Source organism: Gadus chalcogrammus, chromosome 15 (genome assembly GCF_026213295.1).
Source record: "Gadus chalcogrammus isolate NIFS_2021 chromosome 15, NIFS_Gcha_1.0, whole genome shotgun sequence".
NCBI classification, from domain to species: Eukaryota; Metazoa; Chordata; class Actinopteri; order Gadiformes; family Gadidae; genus Gadus; species Gadus chalcogrammus.
The window spans coordinates 10223765-10249091 of record NC_079426.1 but is presented as its reverse complement, the minus strand read 5'-3'; the positions used below and the strand labels follow the sequence as shown (position 1 = coordinate 10249091).

Below are 25327 nucleotides of genomic sequence, written 5' to 3'. Positions count from 1 at the left end.
GGACTCACGGTTGGTTCTGTGTTTGCTCTGTCCCCCCCCCCCCCCAGCGACCCCTGGAGAAGCCGGATGGCCTGGACGTGTCGGACCAGAGCAAGGAGCACCCCCAGCACCTGTGCGAGAAGTGCAAAGTGTTGGGCTACTACTGCCGTCGCGTGCAATAATCTCTTCTCCATCACCGTCGCCCTGGGAGCGAGGAGCCCCGCCCAACGTCCTCCCCCGACCCTCGGCCCCCAGCCCGACCCGGACCCCCCTTTTAACCCCCCCCGTACCCGACCCTACGCTACACTTAATGAAGCCCACGACCATCAGACCCCCTGGTTCTCATGAGAGATGAACGCACACACACACGCTCACAGACACATACACTCACACACATAGGCCTTCCCTCACGTTTTTTCTGCATCTTACTTTTTTTTTTTATTCTGTAACTATGAATATTAAGGCCTTTGCTTGGGCTGAACAATCTGCAATATTCTCACTACTAAGACCCCCCCCCCCCGCGTGTGCGGTAGAGCAGAAGGTGTTTGTTCGAACTCTCCATTGGTGGGTGGTGGGTGGTTGTGGTTGGGGTTTGGGGGAATATGGAGAAGAAGGATGACCCCAGAATTGGGGTTGATTCTCTAAGACGTTGATAATTCAAAGCAACAGAAAATGGTCACTGTGAAAATCTATAAAAAATATAGAAATACAGTCACTGCGACATCACAGGGTATCGAAAATCATACCAGAACCCCCCCCAACAGATCCACAGTTAAAGTGTGGAAAATCCTTGAATCATGAAGTATCTAAGCAGACACACAACTGTGTGCGCTGGAATATCTCTTCCGTTAAGAATGAGTCCAAGTATTTCATCACTTTCGGGGGTTTGGTTTGTTTTATGTTTACGTAAATCTGCGTCAAAACGAGTGGTATATAAATGCGTGTGGTAATGGGAGCCTCATTGACTTTGGTAAATAATGTATGTGAGGCCCCTTTTAGTGTCAGAATCGTATTAGGGTCAACAGCACATCTTATCAACTGTGAATTAAATGAGGGATAATACGCCATGCATCCCTGGCTTACAATTGGCCTATTTATTAATTTTTTTCCTGTTTATTTGAAATATAGTGTGCAATTTGAACGTTTTAACTGGGAAATATAGAAGTGTATCTCTATCACTGCCTTAATCGCTTCCCCGTTGTTTAGCGACTGCTGTAGGACTTAGAGGCTTCGTGTAGATTTAGTTAGATTTTAGTGCTTTACTTATCACTTCATTAACCCTCTGTAAATACCTATGTTGCCACACGAAACCATGATTACCTACAGTACATTCAACTTAAACTCGATACACAAGCAGATTAGTTTAGTTTTTCTCGTCATGGACGGCAGTGCAATAATCATTATCGTTTCTCTATAGTCAGTCATGTCAATGTTTTGCTTACTAATAATCAAAAGTCGGATTCATGAATCCTTGTCATAATATGCTTCAAAAGATGACTCTAAACTGCTTGAAAACTCATGCAAACGCAGATTAGATACTAACCATGCTATTCGAGATATTAGTCGTTTTAGAGACTTTGGAGAAGTCCCGGTGCCTCTCGATGAAACCGAGAGCCATATGGCTGCAAGGAACATGAAGCAGAGACTTTGTGTTTCTCCCGGAGCTTTATGTCTGTTAAAGAACTTCCAATAGCTGGCTGCACTGCAGTGCTGAGAATGTGGAGATGAGCTGGAGAAATGAAATGATCCATGAAGAGAGGCGAGAAGAAACGTGGTCCAGGAATGATATCAGATTTGATAACCAGAAGATATAGAAAGTGACTATGAATGTTTACACTAAGTTGGCTCCTTTTATGAACCAATGTCTTGAATGGAAGTGAGGTACTATCTGTTTACAAGTCCTACACAACTTTTTCACAATGTTTGAGAGATAATTGGTGGGATAGCCATGGCCAACATTCATACAATTGAGACACATTAAATTTGTTCACTAGAGATGCCTTGGACAAGCAGTCCACAAATATTTTCTACAAAATGTTGGGCTTTGACCCAACCTAACCTTAATGTTCATGTGCCGTAAAGAAAGTTGCGTGGCTCAGAAATGCCAGGCAGAATATTGTGTTTCCAACAATTCTATAGAGTACACCAAGTGCCGATTTTGCATTCATGGTCATTCATGCGGTAATTGGGATGAAGATTGACTTTGGGTCAAGTTATCATCAGATTTGTGGGTTTGGCTATTGAAAACCCTACAATATGTATGCTAATTGGAAGTTACAGTTGGAACTGGCAGCAGGTGGTGTTGGACCCTGATCGAATTCAGCACCTCCAACCGGCACTTAAAAACCAAGTGCAGTTTGTTGTCATGGAGTATCAACAGAGATGTTATGGTTATGTCAATCCTCTCCACAGAAAATCTTTTCAGTTTTATTACTTTTTCAAATGAAGCTGTGAACCTCACTTGTGCATCTGGAGCTTTTTTTATTTGCCCCTATTGTGATCATGGTAACCATGAACAGATTTAGTTTTATAAGGAGCCATACTCGTGGGGGAAGCTTCACTTGATGTTGGCACTCATGAATGTTGGGTCAAATTGTGAGAAACATTTAAAAGACAATGTTTTGTAAATCGAAAGACTGGACACAGAGGAAAGTATTATGCATGTGAAAGTGATGTACCGCACGTCAGTAGAACATAAGCAGAAGGACGAATCAAGGACTCATACATCGTTGGGAACAATATATATTATATATTTTAGCACTGTATAACTTCGACCTGAACTCGTTGCGATGATAACATTAACAAGACTGATGAACTCACCGTCTCCTTCATTATCATCTGAAACTCACTGCTTTAAGCGCTAATACCTGACTGTGATGTAAAAACATAACCATGGATACCAATGAAGCCATGTGAAAACGTGTAAAAAAGTTTTCATGCTATCAAGATAAACAGAGTATGTAATAAGATTTAGGTGCCGAATCACAAGCAAATGTAAGAACTTTATACCAAGCAAAGATGTAAAAAAAAAATCTGCTTTCAGAAGTATGTTTTCTTGACTTTACTTGACTTTTCTAGTACATTTTCGGTTAAAATGTATTTTTAATTTTATATGAACAAGATGTGTATTTTGGAAACCTTTATAGATGTTGACAATTTTTAAGCAATTTGCAAAAGAAAAACCCACGTTTTTTTCCCTGACAAAGATATTTGCAAATGACTGTTATGTATATATTTAAAGGCCATTATTTTCAAAGAGGAGCCCTTATATAGTCTAATGCAATATTAAAGCTTTTATGTGAAAAAGGGCCATTGATGAAAAGTAAACCAAGCTGGGAGGTTTTTTTTAATGTTATTTTCAATAATCTGAAGGGCCTGTCCAACAGATATATTTATGGAAACATTTTTTACACTTTTTGTATAGAATATGCATCAAGTTACACTAAAAAGGAAATATTGATGTCTACATAAAATGTTAAAAGTTGGTACATAGTTAATACTGTCTCAGTTGTATTCAATGTATTTGTGTTTTGTTTCCTTTTGCTTTATCAGTATTACATAACCTATGATATATTTGTCTTCTATGATCTAATTATCCTTACCAGTCGCCCCTTCCATCCATAGAGTACAATGTATTCAATTTGAATACGTTAATGTCAGTGTTATGAAAGTATATTGTGTCAACATGCAGTCTAACTTGTTTTATTTCCCCCTCTGTATAAGCATGTTCAACTGTGAGCTATAGTTTGCTAAAAGCAACAATGACAAGGATATTTAAATGTACAATGATTTCACTAGTCGAGGACGTGTGTACTTATACACACTTCTATGGAGTTTGCATGCGCATGTTTATTTCTGATTCCATTTTATGTTGTGCAATGTGTACCTATTTAAGTTCTACATAGTGTAGTATTTGGATCTGTATGTAACATTCTCAGTAATTCCAAGATTGTTACTATCCACAAAATATCTAATTTAGCCTACTGATAATGTAGTTTATCCAGCTTAATCCCTATTTACCGATTTTAATCTGTTAACACACCAATGCCGTTCAATTGGAAAGTCGTGTGTGTGTTTGTGCGTGTGTGCTCTGTTGTTTATCATTTAGCATATTTCATTGTGATGTTGTGAAAGTGCTTGTATTTGAATTGGACAGAACACAGATGCTGTTTGGCACACAAGGAAAGTCAAGCTTACAACGTTGCCCACCAGGTCTGGTTTTCATGTCCATGAAAATGGCATTCCAAAATGTGCCTTATTTGTTAGAGTTTGCGTAACAAACACTAGTGCTTTAGATCTGTCGGTCGAATAAAAAGTTGTGATGAATGAGATACGCTTTTCATATGGTTATTTTACTTGTTTTTTTTGTTTAGGTTCTGTTGTAGTAACTAGGTGTTTCCAACCGACTCCACTTGAGCTTTATGCTGGACGACTCCCAGTTCCTATCTGATATTAGTATGGACAATGCGTGCCATTTTGCTTTCCCCTCTTCCTCCCCCACAGCTAGCATGTCTGCATTCTAGGTGGCGTGCGCTGTAAACCGCTCTGAGGAAGGGCATTGCTAATGGTTTAAATATGGCAGTTGGGTCATGTGCTGGAAGGGCCTTGTAAAAAGATTGATTCCCCCTCATCTTGTAAGACCACTCAGGTGAAACTCACCACCACACGTTTGAGATATTGATATCGAGACATTGAGAACGTTAGAGTTTGGCACATATTTGAACTCAGTGGAAAGGCGAGGATAGATCTGTATACATAAAAAAAGGAAAATGACAGCAATGGAATGCAGCCAAACTGACAGAATCTAGACTTTAACAGCGTTCAAATCAGCATAACAAAGATGTTATTGTTTTGCATGTCTCTTAAAATTTGGCTGCTGCTCTTGCTTTTGTCTTGCCAAGTTTCCGCAGCGCAATATTATACATGCATTCCAAATAGCTCAAACCTAACCAGAGGGTGGAGACGCAAATTAGATCAAGTTTGTTACAACATCTCGCTAACTTAAACAGAGTGAGAACTGGGAAAATGTCTCCATGGCGACAATGTAATCGTAGAACTCAAACAAACGGTGGAAGGTCAGCGTGCATATGGTTTCGCTTAGGAGCAGGGGATTCTGCTCTTTCACGTTGCTTCATTATTTACTTTCATTAAGTATTAGCTCGATAAGCAGCAACAGCCTCTGGCGCCGTCAGGCCAAAAGGTACCTCCGAGCTATCGAGGTAAAGGACTGATCCACAAACACAAACACATTTCAAACTGGCTTCTCAAAACAATGAACAACGATTAAATAATCTTACACTGGCCAATCAGGCAACAGTCCACATTTCTAGAATTTTCCCCCAGATTTGATGTCGATTTTAACTTTAAATTGCAAGAGATTGGCTTGCGAATGTATGACAAACAGTATGTCAAGATAAATAAGTTGACACACAGTCAAGCACTTCCTGATAAATGGGACTTGAAGGCATGATGTCACATCCTTTCCTCATGGACAGGAAGAGGTCCAGTTTCTAAAAAAAGCAGTTGGCTCATTTCCAGGAAGTTTGATTGAAAGTGGGATGGATAGTTGCACACTATCAGGACCAACGCTGTGCGGCGGGCCAAAAGTTCAAGAGAAAGTATGGAGTGAACATTTTTCGATACGCCTTCGTGCAACTTCAATAGAAATGTAGTAAAAGACGAAGGCTGCGTTTGTTCTGATTGTCCCAGGAGTACAGTGCCCTGGTGGTGGTCCATTTGAAATGGCTTGATTAACCGTCACCTCTGATCAGAAAAAGAACAATGTCAGTTCATCTGCCCGCAGTCGACGATGGCGATCTTCTTGAGCACGCCTCCGTCGTGCAAACCGAACGCCTCCATCTTGGTCACGACCTCCATGCCCTCCGTGACTTGACCGAACACCACATGCTTACCGTCCAACCTGAGAGATCAAAGCAAGAGACCAAACTTGCTGACTCAGAAAGGAACAAGCACTGTAATCCACTGCACCGGTTCACATTCTTTTGTTTACCAACAACATATGGAAATATGAAGAACCGTGACTTGAAAAACTAAAAACGGATACAGAAAGAAGCTTTATGCGACAGGATAGTCTAGTTGGTGTGCCTGACTCACAGACCCAGCCAAAAGGTTGTGAGTTCGAACCCCAATATCTGCAGTCTGTCTGAACGAGATGACTTATCTCTCATTGCTATAAAAAGGTATACCTGCGATGAGTCGTTTACTTGTGCAATTAAAAAATGATGCCAATTCAATTGTGTTTAAATTGAACTTTACATACCATTCTGTCTTAACAGTACTAATGAAAAACTGCGAGCCGTTGGTGTTCGGCCCTGTATTTGCCATCGACAAGGTTCCTGCAAAGCAAAGGAAATGCGGCATCAGTAAAAATAACATTAGGAAGATGATACATAACTGCTAAAAGGAAACAGTCTTCATGACGTCTTAGACCATTGGGAATATTAAGCAGCCTACAGTGCAGTTACGCAGGACCCTAGCCTTAGAATTGTCTTCAACAACATAGGGTAAGAGTTAAGACAGAAGATCAACTATTATTAAGGGACAGATTACGGTGACCCACTGTGAAAGTAGGTCAATCACTTAGTATAGCTATTTCTATAGTGTGGAAATCGTCGCGTAAAGACAAAACACTGCCATCTAGTGAGTGGGTAGTAGTGGATGTGTTGAATGAATGAATAACGTGCAGCCAGTTCTCCAAATCGTACTGCACTGTAACAGATAAGCTGGAATGATTAAGGCAGGCCTATCTGCAAAACAAATTTAGATATCTCACTATCATTACAGAATATAAACATACATATAATGAAAAAAAAGTATCTAATGGAATGCTGAATAGCATCAACCTCTAGCTGTTTATATATTTACCTGGACAGGTGTGTTTCAATTTAAAGTTCTCATCTGCAAAATTAGTGCCATAGATTGATTTCCCTCCTGTTCCGTTGTGATTCGTAAAATCTCCTCCCTGCAAATATACGCATTAGTGGAAAAATACACAATATAGATACATTTACTGTCGACAAAGTTATTTGTGTAACACACCTGGCACATGAACTCTGGTATTATTCTGTGAAACACTGAACCCTTGTATCCAAAACCAGGTTTCCCAGTGCACAGTGCGCGGAAGTTTTCTGGGGAAAGAACATTTAAGGAGTGGGTGGTGTATGTCCATTACTGCATTACACACAGAAGTACCCTAGCTTTAGCCGCAAACGACTAGGAGGACGTCCGGATTACAATTCTCTCAATGGAGAGCACTATAGATTAAAACATATGTATCTGCTCGCATTGAATGACGATAAACACACTAATATTGCACCAATACGGAGAAGCTTGGGCCATCTTTCTATCGAAATGCCTTTGGTTTATGTTAACAAAAATCGTCATGTCATGCATGACCAACTTGTCAAAAACTCTGAAGCTTTCAATCACTTTAGAACACTGAAAAATGTAAAGTTTCGAAGACTCTTCAGCAGAAAGTTGCTGTAAGGTGAAATATCCTCACGGTCACCATCATCTCTAGAGGCTCTTCTCACCTGCAGTCTTGGGCACTTCTTCTGCGTTAACCTAAAAAAAAAAAGACATTAAAAACCGAATTTTAAATGAAGAAATGTTATTTAATATGCATTATATAGACTGTCATGCAAGTTATCACAAGCATGTGTTTTCTGTGTGTACAGTGACGATAACAGGTCACTGTTGGGGGGCTAACGTTAGCTGTTATTAGCTCAGAGCTAACCTCCATGATAATTCTTCCAAGAGGTTCGCCGTCAGCCTCAATGTCCAAATACAAAACGGGATTCTTGACAGGTCCAGACGACAGCAACCGGGATGAAGCAATGCCCACTGAGGAATATTTGATACGGTTTTTTATTTGCAACATCGTTGCTATGAAGTTTAGGGGACCAACTTCTGTGAGGACTCGAGTCGCCTTCCATAGACACATCAGTGTTTGCGTAGGCATACGTGTGACGTCATTCGCTGTCAAACGGCTACTTCCGCCAACAGAGGCGCATGAGAAACATCTGCGGGATCAAACAATCAACACTGGCGTCATCACCCACATTCAAGTAGAAGTAGTACAAATACAAGTTTTTTGTTCATTTAAAAAGTTGTTAAATATCTTTTATTGTTTTTCCTTGACGTACTATATTTATATAGACTACCTACTTTTTAAGAAGGCTACTTTGGTTGATGACATGTTCAGTCAATTATGTTATTTGTTCTGCAATAGTTTAGCAAATAGAGCGAGGTAGGGTCTGATGATGCGACTATAATAGTATATCAGAAGATATTTAGTGAATTCATATAAAATTAGGGTGTTTCAACGACACCCAGAGGACACTGAACAGAACTGCATCAACACGGGCGAGGTCAAACCAAACCCAAACATCCCTTCAATCCAATTAAACAGAACTCAAACCACTCGTTTCTTTCTGCTAACATTTAAAACACAAGTAATCTATTTATTTTTTAAATTATGATTAAATCTATGATCAAAAAAATTGCATCATGAAATGTTTGATGATATTGACTATTAGTAAATAGTTAGAGTTGAACGATATTAGTTGCCTAATTCTTAAGCCATTGGTAGAAACTTGCAATTAGTACTTCATTCCAACCAGCATCCTGATCAAATTGTCAAAGTGTTGGTTGTGAAAGATGCAATGACTAAAGGAGTAGATGTCTGACACAGAATACATTGTGTTTCATCTGAATACATATTTATTAGATAAATATTAGGATGTCACATCGTCTAACTACATACAGATTTGCAAGACTAAAAATCACAATATGTTTATCTGACCAGTTTAGAATATGAAATAATTGTACACAGAATGTACAAAAACCAAAAGAGAAAACTGTCACCGTGCGTGTCAATGGCTCCAGATTGTACATTTTCGAGCAAATTTTGCCAAATTGCATAAAAATTTGACAAAATTTTGTACAAACTTGATTTGGGTCTAGGCGCCAAACATCATGGCTCCACGTCTCCCGAGTCCCAATTATACCTTTAAAGGCTCTGAATAGTTTTGTAGCACCTTTATAAAGTACACAGGCAATAGAGAAGTACACGGAGGTTCACTATTACACAAACTGAAAAAAAAGGTTGTTTCCCGCCCCCCTTCTCCACCGACACTGCAACATTTTGGGGGGCACATAAAGTTTTTTACACAAATGAACAGGCGTGGTTAGAGTGGTCCGCACAGACGCCATCAAACATGGTTCCATTCTCTCAATTCGCAATGTCTGACAGGAGAATGCAAGCTTTACAAATTCTAGATACACTATGCACACTCCCCCTCCCCCCTCCCCTGGAGAAAATGAATACTTTCCGTTAACGTGTCTATTTGTCATTTACATTATGTACATCGACCGCCCCTCTTTTTTGCTACATCCAAACCTGTGATCGAATATAGGAGGGAAGGGAGGGGAACTCTCCGGACTTATGTTTCATTTTACAATATATCTCTTTTTTGTCTTTCTTGTTTTCTATATTCAGGACGTAGACCAAACTGTACAATTTGTGACTGGGCAGGGAGCATCAAAAATGAATCTTTTAGATTTTTTTTCCTGTGGAGGGTTGAATTGGAAGTTGTGATACACTGTGTATGGAATCATAATATATCAAATGTGGCAGTGCAAACAAATAGATAGACAGATAAACAAACCAATTCAAATTGATTTAACTATGATATGTGAAACATGAAAGACGCCGAACTCTGAGGACACACACATTGACTGTTGTGTTCTGTTATTTAAATGAGTAAAATATCCATTTTGAGATAAGCTAGTCAACAAGAAATATTTAAATTTCCTTTACTGCATACATTCATACCAAATTAAATCAATCATTGAAACAAAAAAGAAAACACTCGACAAAATAATAATTTAAAGTTAAAACAATATAAAATGTGATACAAATACAAACAATCCTCACACTTTTCCCTCCACAAGTATCAAAAAGCTCATCCCCGGCCAAGAAATTACAGAATATTCTGTATATTCTCACTTAAAATACACACGATTATTTGTTTCAATATCAAACAAATGTACAGGCTATTTTGGACATATAAGTATGATGAAAACAAACATAAAACACAAGCAAGTAAAAAAAATATTTTTTATAAGTAATTCATACTTTGTCCTGCTTGATGTGTCCACAAATTATTTGAACTGATGCATTGTCACAGTGGAAATTAAACAGAAACAAGGGGGATATCTGCTGGCATGGACAGTGAAAGTATGTTTGTAAAGGTGATTTAATTATTACAATAATGCGCTTTCCATCAAGTTCTTTTTGTGTGTATTTGTATCTGTGTGTGTGTTTTTGCGTGTGCGAGTCTGTCTTTCTTGAGAAATTTACATTTTTGTACTAGCCATGTAAAAAATATTACATTAATTATTTGCTACAATCACAAATAATTCACAGGGCAGTATTTTATATGAAATGGATTTTTTTTGCAACAGATAAGTAAAAAAAGAGTTACGCAATTGGGTTAATTCCTTCATAAAAAGGAAGAATGTAGCGTGGCAGTAACATGAGAGCGTTATGAATTCAACTTAAATAGGAGACATTTGTAAAAAATTAAAGAAAATGAAAACGAACAATGAGGCATTCAGGCATGAAGCTCTGAAGCAGTGGCTCTGTGGCCAAGGTGTTGATTATCCAGCGAACAAAATCAAATAATAACGACGGCCATGACACTATCTGCCACTCCAAATTAACATAAATGAAATACAGTAAATTACATGCATTATAGATTTCAGCAATGACCCTCGAGGCTGAGATTGAGCCACAACAGAGAAACGCAAAAACTCTTCAACCCAACTGAACTGAAGCTCTCCATCTGATTGTATGGATGCTGTGGAAGGATTACAGTGAATACTCCCTCTTGCAAGTGTGGGTGCGCCAGGGAGTGCAATCGCAGATAGATCAATGCCAAAGCAATTTCACATAATTGCGTCCTTTCGTAATTTATTCCTCTTGTTATCAAGAGTTTGCACGGACCAAACGTAATGTTAGCAGGATGTTGTAACTGCACAATCTGTACTTATAACGATAACGTAAACAAACACGATCCAGGCTGAACCTAAATTTAAAAAGCACTGCATAACTTTTAGGGCTGTGTATCTTAATACATTGAAGTGTGTGATATGGGACATGAGAAAAAAAATGGAAACAGAGATTGAGGTGGAAGTTATAAATATGAAGGGTACATAAGAAGATAAGAGGACCAAGAAAGGATGAAGCATGTTTAGTACAAAGAGACAAAAAGCAGGGAACTGTTGGCACACGTGCACTTTAGAACAAAGTGGGGGACTCAATTTAATGAGGGGACGACAAAACATCACAATAAATATCAACAACAAAACTAAAGATACAGGGGCCGGACCAGAAGGGACTAATGCACTAAGACCAGACCCATTAGAGTGGATTTTGTTGTCACGTCCATCTTTGTATGATTTCCCTTTTATTTTTCCAATTCTGTTTTCTTTGCCTGCTGAAATTCACATACGCACCTAAGGAAACTAAAGTGCACACAAACACATACACAGGTATGCACACACACACACACAAACAAACACGCACACACGCACGCACGCAAGCACACGGACACATACACTCATACAAACACATTCAATCGTACACACACACACGCACACATCTGTACACACACATGCCTTCATACACACACACACACACACACACACACACACACACGCACATCTATACAAACATTTGCAATCATACACACATCTGTACACAAACACACACAATCAGGTGCGCACCCAAAATTCATGCATCCATAAACAGACACACAAAAACAGATGCATTTGTACACACACATCCGCTCATATACGCACACAGGTGGGCGCACACAAACACATGCATTTGTACACACACATCCCTACACACACACGCATACAAATTCTTTGCGTACACACCTGTTAGACTGCAAAAACTGTACCTTGGGACAGCGTGCTTCTGTGTTGACACCAGAGGACATTTTAGCTTATCTTTCTAGTGCTGTGAGTGTGAAGAGGTCCTGTGTTGAGGTCCAGTTAGCAAGGAGATGTCCGTGACAAAGCGTCACAAACCCCTCCCAGGAAGTCAGGGTTCAAAGGTCACGGCCTGTGCCAACGTCTTGGAAGAACTCGTTTCAGATAGGATAAAAACAATGTTTCTCCTGTAATTCTTTAAAATCTTTTTTTTTCTTTCACTTCTTTCATTTTCACTCTTTCACAAAAAGGAAATTCATAATTAAAAAGCTACAACACTTTTTTTTTCCTTCCTATTTCCAAAGGGTTCTCCTCTGTGTTGTTTACAAATGAAATGATTATATCTGCACAGTTTGTAGTCATCAAATAGTCAATATAGATATCATATATGGATATATAATATCAATTTTAGTGCCAGCCAACATGGCCGTGGTGTGGGTGTTGTTTAAAAATCAGAAGCATTGGAGATGTGGGTTGGGGGTCTTTACACTGAAAAGGTGAGGAGGAGGAGGGCGGGGGGGGGGGCTTCTTATCGATTCCCACACACTTCCCGACGAAGATCTTTGCGTGAGACAAGTTCCTATCAAACACATCCGTTTGCAAAGACGACAGTCAAGTTTGTGTGCGTGTGTGTGTGTTTATATGCGCATTCGCATGCATAGGGAGCTGTCCGACCCGTGTGAGGTCAGAGGTTAGTCGGAGTGTCTATTGACAGAAAACACCCACACACACACACACACACACACACACACACTTTTCGCGCAACCGTCATGACACCCTGTGTGGGGGACGGTTTCAATGGGGAAAAGGTATAGTCGTTGGGGCTAGTTGTTCTCAAAGAGGGACAGGAGATCATCATTGCTATTGGTCGGAAGGTCAGGAGGGTCCAAGTAGGAGAGCAACTCGTCAGGGTTGGCCAGCTCTGGAAGCAGCTGTGGGGCAAAGAGAAGAAGGATATATTAATATAGGGATAGATAGAGGCTAGGAAGGGTAGCCACTCTCAATTCAATCCCCAATGTCTGCAGCCTAACTGGGGGCAGACTAGCCACTACCTGCTCTGGATTCACAGTAGGATGCTTGGATTAAAGTGTCATAACTTAATATCCAACTACTACTACTAAATGCTTAATATCATTACAATATATTAACAGGCCCTATCATGAGAACTTAAGAGTGTTGCAGTTGTTACATTGTGCCATGTTACACTATGATGAGGGCACACTTAAATGACAACACCATAGCTCAATGTACTTTCACCCTGAATAAAGAACCTTTGGTTTGTTATACATGGTTAGTGTCAGGTTAGGGGTTACCCCCCTAAAATCAACAGGATGTCCCACACAAGACACACTTACATCCAGGGAGGGCTCGGGCATGTCCTGGGCTCCCTGCCCCATTGGCCCATCCGAAGAGGGGTTAAAATTCAGATCGCTGTGGGGGTGACTGTTCTGCTGCTGCTGAGGCCCGCTATGCTGGGACTGGGGCTGCGACGACTGGCGAGGCGGCTGCCCCGATTGGCCGCCATGATGCAACGACTGCCCCGATTGGCCGCCGTGATGCAACGACTGCCCCGATTGGTGCACGTGGTGCGGAGACATGTGCATGCCCTGCTGAATGGCATTGTGGGAGTGGTCGGGATGGGACATCTGAAGGTGAGGTGAGAGAGAGGAAAAGTGAGATCGAGGCTGAGAATGAGAAAGAGAAAGAGAGACAAAGGAGTGGAGACAGAGAGTGGGGAGGAAAAGGGAGAGAAAAGTGAAATTAGTCACTGGTGATTATGAATAATACGAAACATTTTGTGTGGCCAGCAGGCAGCTGCTAAATGAATCAGCAACGTGAGCCTTTCAGCACACATGCTAGCTGAGGGCTAATGGTCTCCAGCTAGTTCATACACAGAAGATTACTTGTCTGGTCTGTTTGTATTCATCAGCGACCAGGGACTACCGTCACTGTGGAAAACGTCTGGCTAACTGTTAACATATTCGGCTAAAAAACTAAAATAAATAAGAAACAGGACAAAGCTTAAAAACAAACAAATGCCATGAGGACAAACAACATTCCTGATGTTTTGCAGGACTTGCTGTTAAACCAAAGAAAGAAAAGACGCGGTGTGTGTTCTGGATCTGTGTGGCCCACTTACTGAGTCGGACATCCCATGGTTGAGGGGCTTGTCCTGGGACATCAGACCACCAGGGGCGTCCGGGGGATGGGAGAGCTGGGGGGCATGCATGAAGTCACTCATAGGGGGGCCTCCCCCTCCCCCTCCTCCTGTACCCGGTCCTCCTCCACCTCCCCCACCTGAGGGATTACCGTGGGGGAAGTCAAAGTTCCCGTGACCGTGGAAACCGTTGCCTGGAGAGAGGCAGAGATGGAGGGAGAGAGGGAGAGAGAAAGAGAGGGAGAGAGAAAATACCAAATGTCATGAATGAAGTTAAGTGACTTTGGTTTCGCTCACAGGCGTAACACGCACAGAAATGTGGCTGTTGTAAGAAAACAGCGCTGGTTCTGTAATCGAAAATAAAATAAGAGAAAAGCCCCCCACGGTATGTTATAAAACAACTTGTGTTCTCAAGCTGGCAGTTAAAATGTGGGCTTCTTCCTCTCTGAGGGACTTCCTTGTAGAAAATAACTAGCAGGTCAACAACAATAATCACAAGTCTCTGCTGTAGAGAATCAATGTGTGCCATGGACCCATCGATTACCTGGTCCAGCGTAGTCTCCCCCGCCATGTGGACCAGGATGAGACTGGTAGGGGCTCGGACCAGAACCGGGACCACCATGTCCGAGGCCTACACCAGACCCGGGTCCAGAGCCGGGACCCGGTCCGGAACCAGGCCCCAGCTGGGCGATCATCTCCACCACGTTGGGCATGGTCATCTGGCTGGGGCTCATGGTCTTGAAGCGTTTGGCCAGGGGCCCGTCGGGGTCCTCCTTGATGTGCAGCTCCGACTTGATGGGCACCGGTCTCCAGCTGCAGGTGGGGTCGATGGTGACCTCCTCAAATTCAGAACTACACCAGGGAGAGCAGAGAGAGAGAGAGAGCGTTAGGTGTGTAAATGGTGATTTAGATAATGGGAGATTTCGGTGCATGTTGTATCAATAGGATTGCCAGTAAAATATATATATATCATCAATAATAATAATAATAATGGATAGAATTTATAAAGCCCTTTTTTGGTCACTCAAAGACGCTTTCCAAAAAGATATATGCTATTGATATGTCCTACTCATTTATAACAGAAACTCTGGGAGAAGGTGGCAGAGAGCCTTGGCTGGAAACATGGAGAGGCAAGGTTACGGCCTGCTTCCTGTTTCGTCACGGAGGTTGTACCCGAGAGAAGCTCATTTCCGTTAGTGGAGGAAGTTCTCAGAAGGGGCTTTCGTGTATTTCGAAAGTGCTCAGTCAAAAAGGTGTTGGTTGGAAACCTTTGCAGACACTTTTCCTAAGAACATGCGTTTGCTGTCTCTGATGTCTGATTTGTTGGACTAAATGTATAACGCTACTCATATTGTATATATACGTACATTATACTCTTTGTGTTTAGTTTTGACTAGGATGCATCTCTTTTTCATTCCTATTACTGCCCCAGTCTTTTCTGCAACCCGCATTTCACCCAAACCACATCTTATCGAATCGTATCTCGAGTCATGAAATAATCAACGGGATCACCAGGATGTGATTGATGAACTTACTTCTGGATGGCGTTCAGGATACCCCACATGTACTGATCCACCTCCAGGCCTTCCAACAACGCCGTTTTACTGAAGCGGAAAAGACGTGAAAAGAAGAGTTTAATAACATTATGTTGACTATTTCCTAACTCAGCAGTCAAAAACTAATTACAGTGAAGTAAATACAGGAGCAAGTAAAGCCAATTAAAACCCAGTACCGTTCACCTGGTCAAATACTAGACATCCCCCCCCCCCCCCCCCCCCAATCAGAAAATTTACATCTCTCTTTATAAATAATGACAAGAATGGGGAAATGTTCAGTTCATCCTATTCCCTGTCTTACTTGCATACAGGACACCTCCACGTTCCTCTCTCACAGTTGAGCTGCAGGTAGGACTCCAAATCAAAACACTGCGGAGAAGAAGAGCAAGTGTTGGACGACGTACATTACAATACGGTCACGGCAGAGGGGGAACAATGTGTCCCACAAATCTAGTTTCCACAAAGCCAGTCTTAATGCAGATTGAATGATCGATTTGTTATCTATTGGCTTGGTCTGAAAGACAGATAGATGTAGCATTTTTATATTGATATGAATAAGGTATACACATCAGGACTTTGGGTTCTACGCTAACGTAACCATGTGATATGCTACCTGGACGTGTTTGCAGTCGTGTCCGCGCGCCGGCAGCTGGATGCGTCTGAAGGTGACGGGGCATTTGAGGGAGACTTTAATGGCTGTCTGCTCCACGCCGTCTTCCCCGTTCAGGGTGGCGTTGCCTGCAGAGGCAGCGACACTGCTGAAGTTCCTCTTAACTGATAGAGAAAAGAGAGAGAGAAAAGAGAGAGAGAAAAGAGAGAGAGAAAAAGAAAGAAAGAAAGAAAGAAAGAAAGAAAGAAAGAAAGAAAGAAAGAAAGAAAGAAAGAAAGAAAGAAAGAAAGAGGGAGAAACAAAGAAAAGGGGAACATAGTGAGAGGGATACACAGAGTGAGAGTGAGAGTACAGAGAGACAGAGAGAGTGAGAGTGAGTGTCAGGGAGAGAGATAAAGAGAACGTCAGGAACAGAGGGTGAGAGACAGAGGTCAGAGACAAAGAGAGAGAGAGAGAGAGAAAAGTTAGTTAACCTTCATTGTACACCGGTTTATAAAATGACACCGAACAGAAGGTTGTCATTTCCAACCCATCCACATGCAGCATGTGTCATCTTTCCCAACAATGCTCGTCATACTTTTGGTGATGCAATGTTCTGCCGGTAGAAGCCTCTTCTTCAACAGACCCTGGAGGACTGAGCGCACAGATGGTCTGTGGACCAGTTGCAGCACAAACAGGTGGGACTGCAGAACACAGAGAGGCAGAGCTCGGATTAGTGGGGACACAGTGAGCCGAACACACCATTAAAAACACAGCAATTTGGATGATGAATTTGAATGACTGACGCAAATGTGAACCTTCTGTTCTGGTAAAAGCAACGTTCCAATAAATATTACTCTCATAAGTCCTTGCATGGGGGAATGGTAGTGCAGTGGATAGGATGTTTGGCTCGCCGACGAAAGGGTACTGGGTTCGATCCCCAATGTACGTGGCCTACTTGAAGGGTCCTTGAACTGAAGTTTTGATACACTATTTGTGACGTAATTCCTACTGTTTATATTTATATTGTGTTTCATATCACACATAAGAACACAATAACCCCTCAAGGTTGAATTAGGAACCCATCTAATCTAAACAGCTGTGATCGAATCTAATCAATCGAATCAAGCCGATCCTTATACATAGTAGTTAACATGGACGATGTGGTACTTACACAGCAACAGGCGGTGACCGTGATCTGGATGGTGTTCCTCCCAGGCTGACAGACATGCTTCAAGTGCAAGGGCTTGTGGGAAGTCTTGTTGTCGCCCCTCTCGATGGTGAGGGGCGTGGCGTTGACGCTGACCTGTACGGACGCCGGCCAGTTGGTGTTCATCTGCCGGTCCTCGTGGTGGTAGCACTTGAACTGCAGTTCCAGGTCCGACCTGTAGGGGGAGCAGCAGAGTTGGAAGAGAGGCATTTGGAGACGTTAGGAATAGCTTGCAACGTCGAATAAGAATTTATTTAAAATCTAATATTTTAGTTCAGCAGCAAACACTCTCGCCTCGTCTTCACTATCCTGCTCCTTTAAAAGTATACTTTATTTTCCATTCATTTATTGGTTTATTTCAGGAACATTGCACACTAATCAACAGTCAAACTGTAAGTGAGCGAGAGTTAGCCTAAGAGGCTAGTTTACATCTGTTGTCCCCAGTTGTATTGATGAATACTTTTTGATACAATTCCCTTCTGTCTTTTAGCTACCAAGAGTAATGAAACACCAAAAGGCCCATGTGAAAAGGGCCCTACCTCCACATGAGTGTCTGGTGCACGGAGGGCCGCAGGTGGAAGACGTGGTTGCTGACGGCCAGGTTGTGCTCCAGCCTGAAGGGCTCCAGCACCACCCCGTCCCTCACTGGGAAGGTCAGCCGCAGCTCCTCGTTGGGGTTGCCTGGGAAAGAGCACACAGGGAGCCAATCAGGAGACAGCTTTTGGATAGATAAAAAACAACAACAACGATTGTGCGGTTTATAAGGAGACGGGGGAAAACACACCTGATTGTAATCATGGGTTTGTTGTGGGGCTATGAGTCATTAACACATAATCCATAACGAATTCACACAAAGGTGCCTTGTGGTTGAACCTCTACCGCAGAACAAGTTTACCAGCCTCAGCTAGGTTTTCACGACAATGATGTAGTTTGCGTTTGTTCCCGAAAACTCGAAAGGTTTTCGTTAAATATCGATAAATGCACCTTGGATAACTATCGGAGATGCAAACAAACAACAAAAATTGTGCCAGGCGAAGACTCACCAGGCGGAGCAGGTAATGCTGTCATATTTGGTTTCATGTCGGGGGGGAACTGGGGCTTGACGTCCGGGTTGGGGGACAGGTAAGGGGGGATGGTACTTCCCGGGGTCATGGGCGGTGTTGGGTTACCCGGGACAGGGGAGTGGGGGTAGTTGCCCGGTCGCGAGGGCTGTAGAGGAACGAATAAACAAAAGCAATTAGTTTAAATGCATTGATGTGCATGCATCTGATATTTGACAGTAAGTATAGACTCAACGGAGAAAGATGTTCAGGGCACAGAGTGAAAACAACAAACACCAATTAAAAAGTTGGGTCTAAAGTGTGGCAGCAATAAGTAATAAAACAGGGAAAATAATTGAACAACCACGAAGAGGATGAGATCTTTGTCTATTTCAAGTCCTATATTTAAATGGACTGAAATTACAGACAAAGGAAACAAACATGAACATCAAACATGATACATAATTAACCACTAATACAGGGAGAGGGAGCAAATCACACGTTGCCATACCCCGTTGCCTTGGCTGTAAGAGAATCCGCCTCCAGGGAAGTTAGGACTTTGACCGTTGAATTGCTCTTGCTGTAAAGAGGTTTGATACGATACTTTAATCTCATGATTGGACTCAAAATGAAAACCATTATATCATTTTTTTGTATTTTTTGATAAAAAAAATAATAATAATTTGACATCGTTTGATTCGAAATACTACATTTGATTACCCTACAATCAATCAACCTTTCAATCCAAATCATCTCATACTAAATCAAATGACCATGGTTCTGTCTGGTGGACCGCTGACCTTGTAGTACTGGCCCATGGGCATCCCGGGGGGGTACTGTCCCTGGCCCGGCTGCCCTGGCATCCTCTGGCCGGGGTAGTTGGGAGAGGGCAGGGGTCTGGAGGCGTTGGACGGGGGGTACTGGCCTTGCTGAGGAGGGAACTGACCGTTGGGCCCGTACTGTTGACCTCCGTAGCTGGCCTGGACGCAAAGAGGAGACCCAGAGGTGTGAGGAAAAATTAATTCAACACCATCGCTTCTAAATGATTAAGACTTGCTCAAGAATGTATATGTATTAATATGAATGAAACATTAACTTTGTGCATTATTTCAAATTGTTTTTATTCTACTACCATCTACCTTTTTGATGTGACAGCAAATTTTCCGTCCGTGTTGATTGAAGTACTTAATAATTGCATCAAATGTCATCATATATGTTACAGGTCTATATTAATGGAAGGCTTCCACTCACCTCTCCAGGATACGCTCTCTTCATGCCCTGCATCTGCATGCCCGGCCTGGGCCCTCCGGGGTAGCCTTGCTGGGGCATCCGTTGGCCGTGAGGGCCGAAGGGACTCATGCCTGGGGCTCGAGTTTGGTTCATGCCCATGGGGGGGCCGTTCATGTTGGGGTTCATGGGCGACCCCATGTTGGCCGGATTCATGCCTCCGGGAGGGCCTCGCGGGCTCATGAACTGGCTGTTGTAGGACTGCTGAGGGCCCATCTGAAATGAGGAGCACATCTGCAGGGAGAACAGAGGTTTTCAGAGCAAAGGAAAGAGGTTAGGAGTCGTACCTTGGATTTGTATAACACCATTTTTGATGGAATCTTTTTTCTCAGCGAGTCCACCCACCTGGCCATACTGGTTCATGTCCTTGTTGTGGCTCTCCTGAAGAGCGGCCACAGTGGCCGTCGCTGTGGCCGTTGCCGTGGCGGCAGCGGCGGCGACGGCGGCGGCGGCGGCAGCAGCGGCCGGTTGGGTGAAGTCGCCCGGTGAGCGCGAGTGAGGGACCATGCCCATCCCGCCCGGACCGCCGTTGGGGCCCCCCGGGTAACTGGGAAAAATACATCAAAATAAGACAGGGATGCAGTTGATACCAACATTAAATATATGTATAACATTAAAGGGATATAAAGATGGGCCCACTATTACGGAGAAAGGGTTAACAAATACTAATAGCAAAATCCCCAAAAGTTATATTGAGAAACAGTAAAACCATTGTAAATTTATAAATTAATACATTCTTAAAAGTAAAAAAAAATAGAAAAAATGAAAACTCACCCTTGGCCGTATCCCCCGGGCCCCCCAGGGTACCCCGGCCGGCCGTACATGCCCTGCTGCATGTACTGCTGATTGGGGCCCCCCTTGGCAGCGAACTGCTGCTGCTGCTGAGCGCTGAACTGCTGCGGGTTGAGCCCCGGCCCGCTGCCCCCCATGCCGGCGTTCATGGGGTTGCCCCCCTGGTTCATGGGGTTGTTGCTGTTCGCCATGTGGTTGGCCAGCACCTGTGTGGTCACGACACGTACGGGACCCTCAGTTAACCTCAGGGGACTGTGTTGGGAGGATCATGCTCAGCCCGGTTCTCAGATACTATTTCTATAGTAAGTAACTATTTACTGAAAAAAATATATCGAATGACCTTGTCTTAGTGGCTTTTAAAGCTGCTCTGCACACTCCATCGAGTTACATAAATGTTATTTGTAGGTCATTTCTAGTCATTTAAATTTTGATTTAATGCTTTGATTGTTTGATTGTGATCAACCTCATCCATATATGCTTTGGATAAAATTGCTATTAAATACTTAAGATAAATGTACTCGTGTCTGGATTGAAAGGTTAGAATTCCGCCAATCCCAGAGAGTAGGTGGGAAACTTTCAGAATTAAAAAACTCAATAACAGTGTTCAACCGTGTGATGTTAAATAGCATCAAACTGAAAGCTGGACTGTCTTGAATGGGAGGGGTTTTCGATGTTACGATTATAGTCAACAAAGAAAACAAATATTTCATAGGATGTGATTTTATTGCCAACATTATTTTATTCACCATCCATCAGCATTGAGGGATTCTCGATATGTCCAGATCATTTTAAGATTATAGCTAGTTGAAATGTTTCGTATTGGAAAATATTTGTGGCCATCTTTCAGGCGAAGTCCTACCTGACTCTGCGACGTGTTGGTCACACCCCACACTGTGGTGACGACGGAGACCGAGCCGGGGGCCTGGTTTGTGTTCTGTTGCCAGGGGCCCGAGTCGTAGGGAAAGGACCCATCGCTGCAACACACACACACACACACACACACACACACACACACACACACACACACACACACACACACACACACACACACACACACACACACACACACACACACACACACACACACACGGTTTTAATTGGATGCTGAGAAAGTCATTAGAGAGAGACAAAGGCAACAAGTTGGGTCTCGGTCCAGAAAACGTGATTAGTTTGGAGAGGTATCGCTTGCCAACAGGTTAGGCAATAATAACCAATAAAAAAGGAAATTGTTTGGCTATGGATTTTCAAAACACATTTCCGGCCAGCACAACAGTGGTGGAAAGCACACTGCAATGTGCCAAAAGCTCTCAAGGAAGCGATAAGGAGTTTTAATAGGCTCTCACACACACACAAACATTTCACACACATCTTCTCACACGACGCGCAAATGTGATGACATTTGTGGTGTGAGTTGCTGAAAATTGGCTAACGCTGCGCTGGGCGCATTTCGGAATGTTTGGCATTCAGTTTCAAAAACAAATCCCAGAGCAAAAAAAAATATGAGAACGCGTGAAATACAATAAACAAGCAGAGCTCTCATGGGGGAGAGAGGCGAGAGAGTATGTGTGTGTGTGTGTGTGTGTGTGTGTGTGTGTGTGTGTGTGTGTGTGTGTGTGTGTGTGTGTGTGTGTGTGTGTGTGTGTGTGTGTGTGTGTGTGTGGGGGGTAGTTGGGGGTCGAGTGGGAGGGAGGGGAGAGCGAGTTTGTGTGTGTGTGGGAGGGGGGGGGGGGGGGGTCGAGTGTGTGTGTGTGTACGTGTGTACGTGTGTGTGCTTCAAATGGCAGGGAGGGGAGAGAGGAGAAATGCTGTTCTTGGAGAATGATTTGTTTTCTCTTGGAGCGTACGACATGTTCAATATTTCCCCGCACAGACTCAACATATCCTGCATTAAGGAGAGAGCAGACTCTCTCTTCAGTGCCTTCGTGGAAGCGTCTTGATTTGAGCACGGAATGTTCCTGTGCATAACGGAAAATGTTTTGACTTCTGTGTGTGTGTGTGTGTGTGTGTGTGTGTGTGTGTGTGTGTGTGTGTGTGTGTGTGTGTGTGTGTGTGTGTGTGTGTGTGTGTGTGTGTGTGTGTGTGTGTGTGTGTGTGTGTGTGTGTGTGTGTGTGTGTGTGTGTGTGTTTGTGTGTGTGTGAGATGTAGGTCTCTCCACTCAGAACTCCCTCCATGCTTTTCCTAAATTGACGTTGGCGCACTTCTGAAGAAATCCTTTTTAGAGAAAATCTCCTGCGGTATGAATATTTCATAAGGGTGGAAGTTGATATTAGGCTTAAGATGAGCCCTGCCATTTACTCAGATTAGATTTAATACTGAGTGTGTGAGAGTGTGTGAGTGTGTGAGTGTGTGAATGTGTGAGTGTGAGTGTGTGAGTGTGTGAGTGAGTGATACATGTATTAATCGGTGGGATTGTGTGCGGGCATGTATATGTATTTCTTTGGTTGTGTGTGTTTGTGTGCGGGCGGGCGGGCGTGGTTGTGCGTTTGTGTGTGGATACATCCATGTGTGTGTGTGTTTGTGTGTGTGTGTGTGTGATGACCCAGGGCCCCTCTCTCACCTGTGCGTGAGGCCCGGCTTCATGCTGTTCATGCTGGGCTGGGGATGCAGGGGCCCTTTATGGGGCCCCTGGGGCTCGTTCTGACGGTTCTTCTGGTGCCGCAGCAGGAGGAGGCGACCCAGCTCCTCGCACCACGACGACAGCAGGGCTATGAGGGGAACGCGCGTGCACACACACACACACACACACACACACACACACACACACACACACACACACACACACACACACACACACACACATCAGTCAGACAGAAACCCAAGCACACACATGGATATCGGTTAATTGCGGCTCATACTGATGCTTACACGTGAATGAATGTGCGTGAAAACACACAGCATGACAGCAAACACTGTAGCTGCACGTTTGACAACAGACATACCTGCAGAATTCATGAGCATGTGGAAGTGAACATGAGCAACACATAGTAAGCAAGACACACAGACAACAACGCTGGCTCTTCTTCTATCAGAGATGAGTGTGCACTACGTGGTCACTTGCACACACCGGCAACGGCGCCTTGGTCAACGATCAAACCGAACCAATGAACATGTTGTTCCTGCACTAATGACGTTTGGTCCAAACATCACTGGTCCCATGCATCTCACAGACTCGACAGTACCTCTATAGGGCTCTAGGAGGCAGCCTAACCCAGTAAAACACCCCCAGGCTCGCACACTATTCCCTGTGGGGATTTCATAGACATACTGAATCACCCGGCTGCTATCTGCAGTGCCATAAAACACTATGATATATTCACTGTGGTGAAGACCTCCCAGTCTTTGTGCCAGCGAGCACAAAAAAATAGATTAACAGGGAAAAGAGCGTTTTTTATTTTCCTCAAATGTAATCCATGTTATAAATTATGATATCCTGTATTATCTACATCAGACGTCTCTCAATCTCTCATTTTTCTTTCCTCTCATCCATGTCACCCATCTCCCCCTCTCTCTCTCCCTCAATCTCCCTCCCTCTCTCTGTCTCTCTCCATCCCCTTCTTTATGTCTCTCTCCCCGACATCATTTTCTTGTTCTTTAACCTTTCCCAAATCCAATCTCAACCGATGTCTCTCCTTCACTTTCTCTATCTCAATCTCTCTCGCTCGATTTATCCCTCTCTCCATACATCTCCCTCTCTCTCTCCCCCTCTGTCCGGATCGGGTGGAGAACAGTATTGACTAATCGCACTGTTCAGCATTCTCTGTGTATCGCGGTGCAGTGGAACAGGGGCAGACACTGCACAGCCTTATACCTACGTGTTCAAGATCAGAAGGACCACATCGCAACCCCTCTCCCCCTCAACGCAATCCCCCCTCCCCCCTCAGTCTCTTATACCAAATCCAAACCCATTACCCACTGAATTGAAAGGCCTCAGTGGCTCAATTAAAGATGCATTCATTTTCTAATTTGATTCCCTGATGACATTGGAATTTGTTGCCAATTTTGTATTAATATGAAAACCAACATTTGTGACCATATGTCATTATCAGTCATGTTTGACTAATATTGTTATTGAGCCCACTGTAACTGTAACAATAAAATTACTCTTGCCTTTTTAATTAATAAACCAAACATACTATGGGGGGGGGGGGGGTGGAGGTCTACGGATGTTTATTAGCCTCTTGGCTAACTCAAGAACATTTTTACATTGAAGTGTGAACTAAAATGTTGAGTGATGTGTACTGTCCCCTGCCAAAGAAAATCTGCAAATAAATCGAATACAAATGAAGGCTCACTGAAGGACAACTAAAGAAGGCCAGCACGGCGGGGAAAGGTAGAACAGAAGAAGTAGAGCAGGAAGAGGGCGAGCGGCGACAGAGGAGGAGGAGGAGGAGTAGAAAGCAAGACAAGCAATTTTTTGTTGTCTAGGGCGGCGGGTGGAGGGGTGGGGACGAACCTCCCAGTTAAAGAGGAATTATCCCAGCGTACCATTAGAGGGAGTTTACCTCCCCGCTAAATCACCACCTCCAGTCCTCACCGCCGGTAACCCACCATTTAGACCTGAGCATGGGGCATGAGCACAGACACAAGATGGGGCGGGGAAGGGTGGTTCTTCCGAGGCAGGATAAAGAAACATGCCCGTTTTGCCGTCCTATCCTGCAACGTTCGGATTATAACGGCAGCCGCCCAAACAACAC

General features: G+C 43.3%; 3 protein-coding genes across 6 annotated transcripts in view; 1 reads left to right on the top strand and 2 right to left on the bottom strand.

Annotated features, from left to right (window-relative positions):
- zcchc24 (zinc finger, CCHC domain containing 24) overlaps nucleotides 1-5565 on the top strand; it is a 32539-nt gene extending 26974 nt beyond the window's left edge. Inside the window, exon 4 of the mRNA XM_056609719.1 lies at nucleotides 48-5565. Within this exon, the coding sequence (XP_056465694.1) occupies nucleotides 48-161 (114 nt within the window). The 3' untranslated portion in view covers nucleotides 162-5565. The remainder of the gene's footprint in view (nucleotides 1-47) is intronic.
- On the bottom strand, nucleotides 1263-8058 carry ppifa (peptidylprolyl isomerase Fa). Its single transcript, XM_056609720.1, has 6 exons — nucleotides 7736-8058; nucleotides 7533-7563; nucleotides 7039-7127; nucleotides 6865-6961; nucleotides 6260-6335; nucleotides 1263-5899 (listed from the first exon to the last, which is right to left on the bottom strand). Exons 1-6 carry the CDS (start codon nucleotides 7958-7960, stop codon nucleotides 5764-5766), a joined length of 654 nt encoding a protein of 217 aa, XP_056465695.1. The 5' UTR covers nucleotides 7961-8058; the 3' UTR covers nucleotides 1263-5763.
- Nucleotides 8059-8144: 86 nt separating this feature from the next.
- zmiz1a (zinc finger, MIZ-type containing 1a) overlaps nucleotides 8145-25327 on the bottom strand; it is a 69440-nt gene continuing 52257 nt past the window's right edge. For 3 of the 4 annotated variants that reach the window (XM_056609713.1, XM_056609714.1, XM_056609717.1), the window contains 18 exons: nucleotides 23191-23338; nucleotides 21492-21606; nucleotides 20615-20838; nucleotides 20186-20387; nucleotides 19805-20074; nucleotides 19354-19533; nucleotides 19065-19133; nucleotides 18557-18722; nucleotides 18053-18194; nucleotides 17478-17688; nucleotides 16902-17007; nucleotides 16328-16488; nucleotides 16016-16083; nucleotides 15694-15762; nucleotides 14703-15010; nucleotides 14141-14352; nucleotides 13356-13685; nucleotides 8145-12932 (listed from right to left, as the gene is read on the bottom strand). In XM_056609713.1, coding sequence (XP_056465688.1) covers nucleotides 12825-12932; nucleotides 13356-13685; nucleotides 14141-14352; nucleotides 14703-15010; nucleotides 15694-15762; nucleotides 16016-16083; nucleotides 16328-16488; nucleotides 16902-17007; nucleotides 17478-17688; nucleotides 18053-18194; nucleotides 18557-18722; nucleotides 19065-19133; nucleotides 19354-19533; nucleotides 19805-20074; nucleotides 20186-20387; nucleotides 20615-20838; nucleotides 21492-21606; nucleotides 23191-23338 — 3089 coding nt within the window. In that variant the 3' untranslated portion in view covers nucleotides 8145-12824. The remainder of the gene's footprint in view (nucleotides 12933-13355; nucleotides 13686-14140; nucleotides 14353-14702; nucleotides 15011-15693; nucleotides 15763-16015; nucleotides 16084-16327; nucleotides 16489-16901; nucleotides 17008-17477; nucleotides 17689-18052; nucleotides 18195-18556; nucleotides 18723-19064; nucleotides 19134-19353; nucleotides 19534-19804; nucleotides 20075-20185; nucleotides 20388-20614; nucleotides 20839-21491; nucleotides 21607-23190; nucleotides 23339-25327) is intronic. The other variant, XM_056609716.1, reaches the window with a different exon arrangement.

Bases quoted from the DNA above. Each gene is read 5' to 3' on its own strand.
- ppifa (XM_056609720.1), bottom strand. From the start codon at position 7,960: ATGCCTACGCAAACACTGATGTGTCTATGGAAGGCGACTCGAGTCCTC. The intron at 7,128-7,532 runs GTGAGAAGAGCC...TTCTTTCCCCAG, and splicing joins AGAAGTGCCCAAGACTGCAG to AAAACTTCCGCGCACTGTGC. The intron at 5,900-6,259 runs GTATGTAAAGTT...TTGATCTCTCAG, and splicing joins AGTACTGTTAAGACAGAATG to GTTGGACGGTAAGCATGTGG.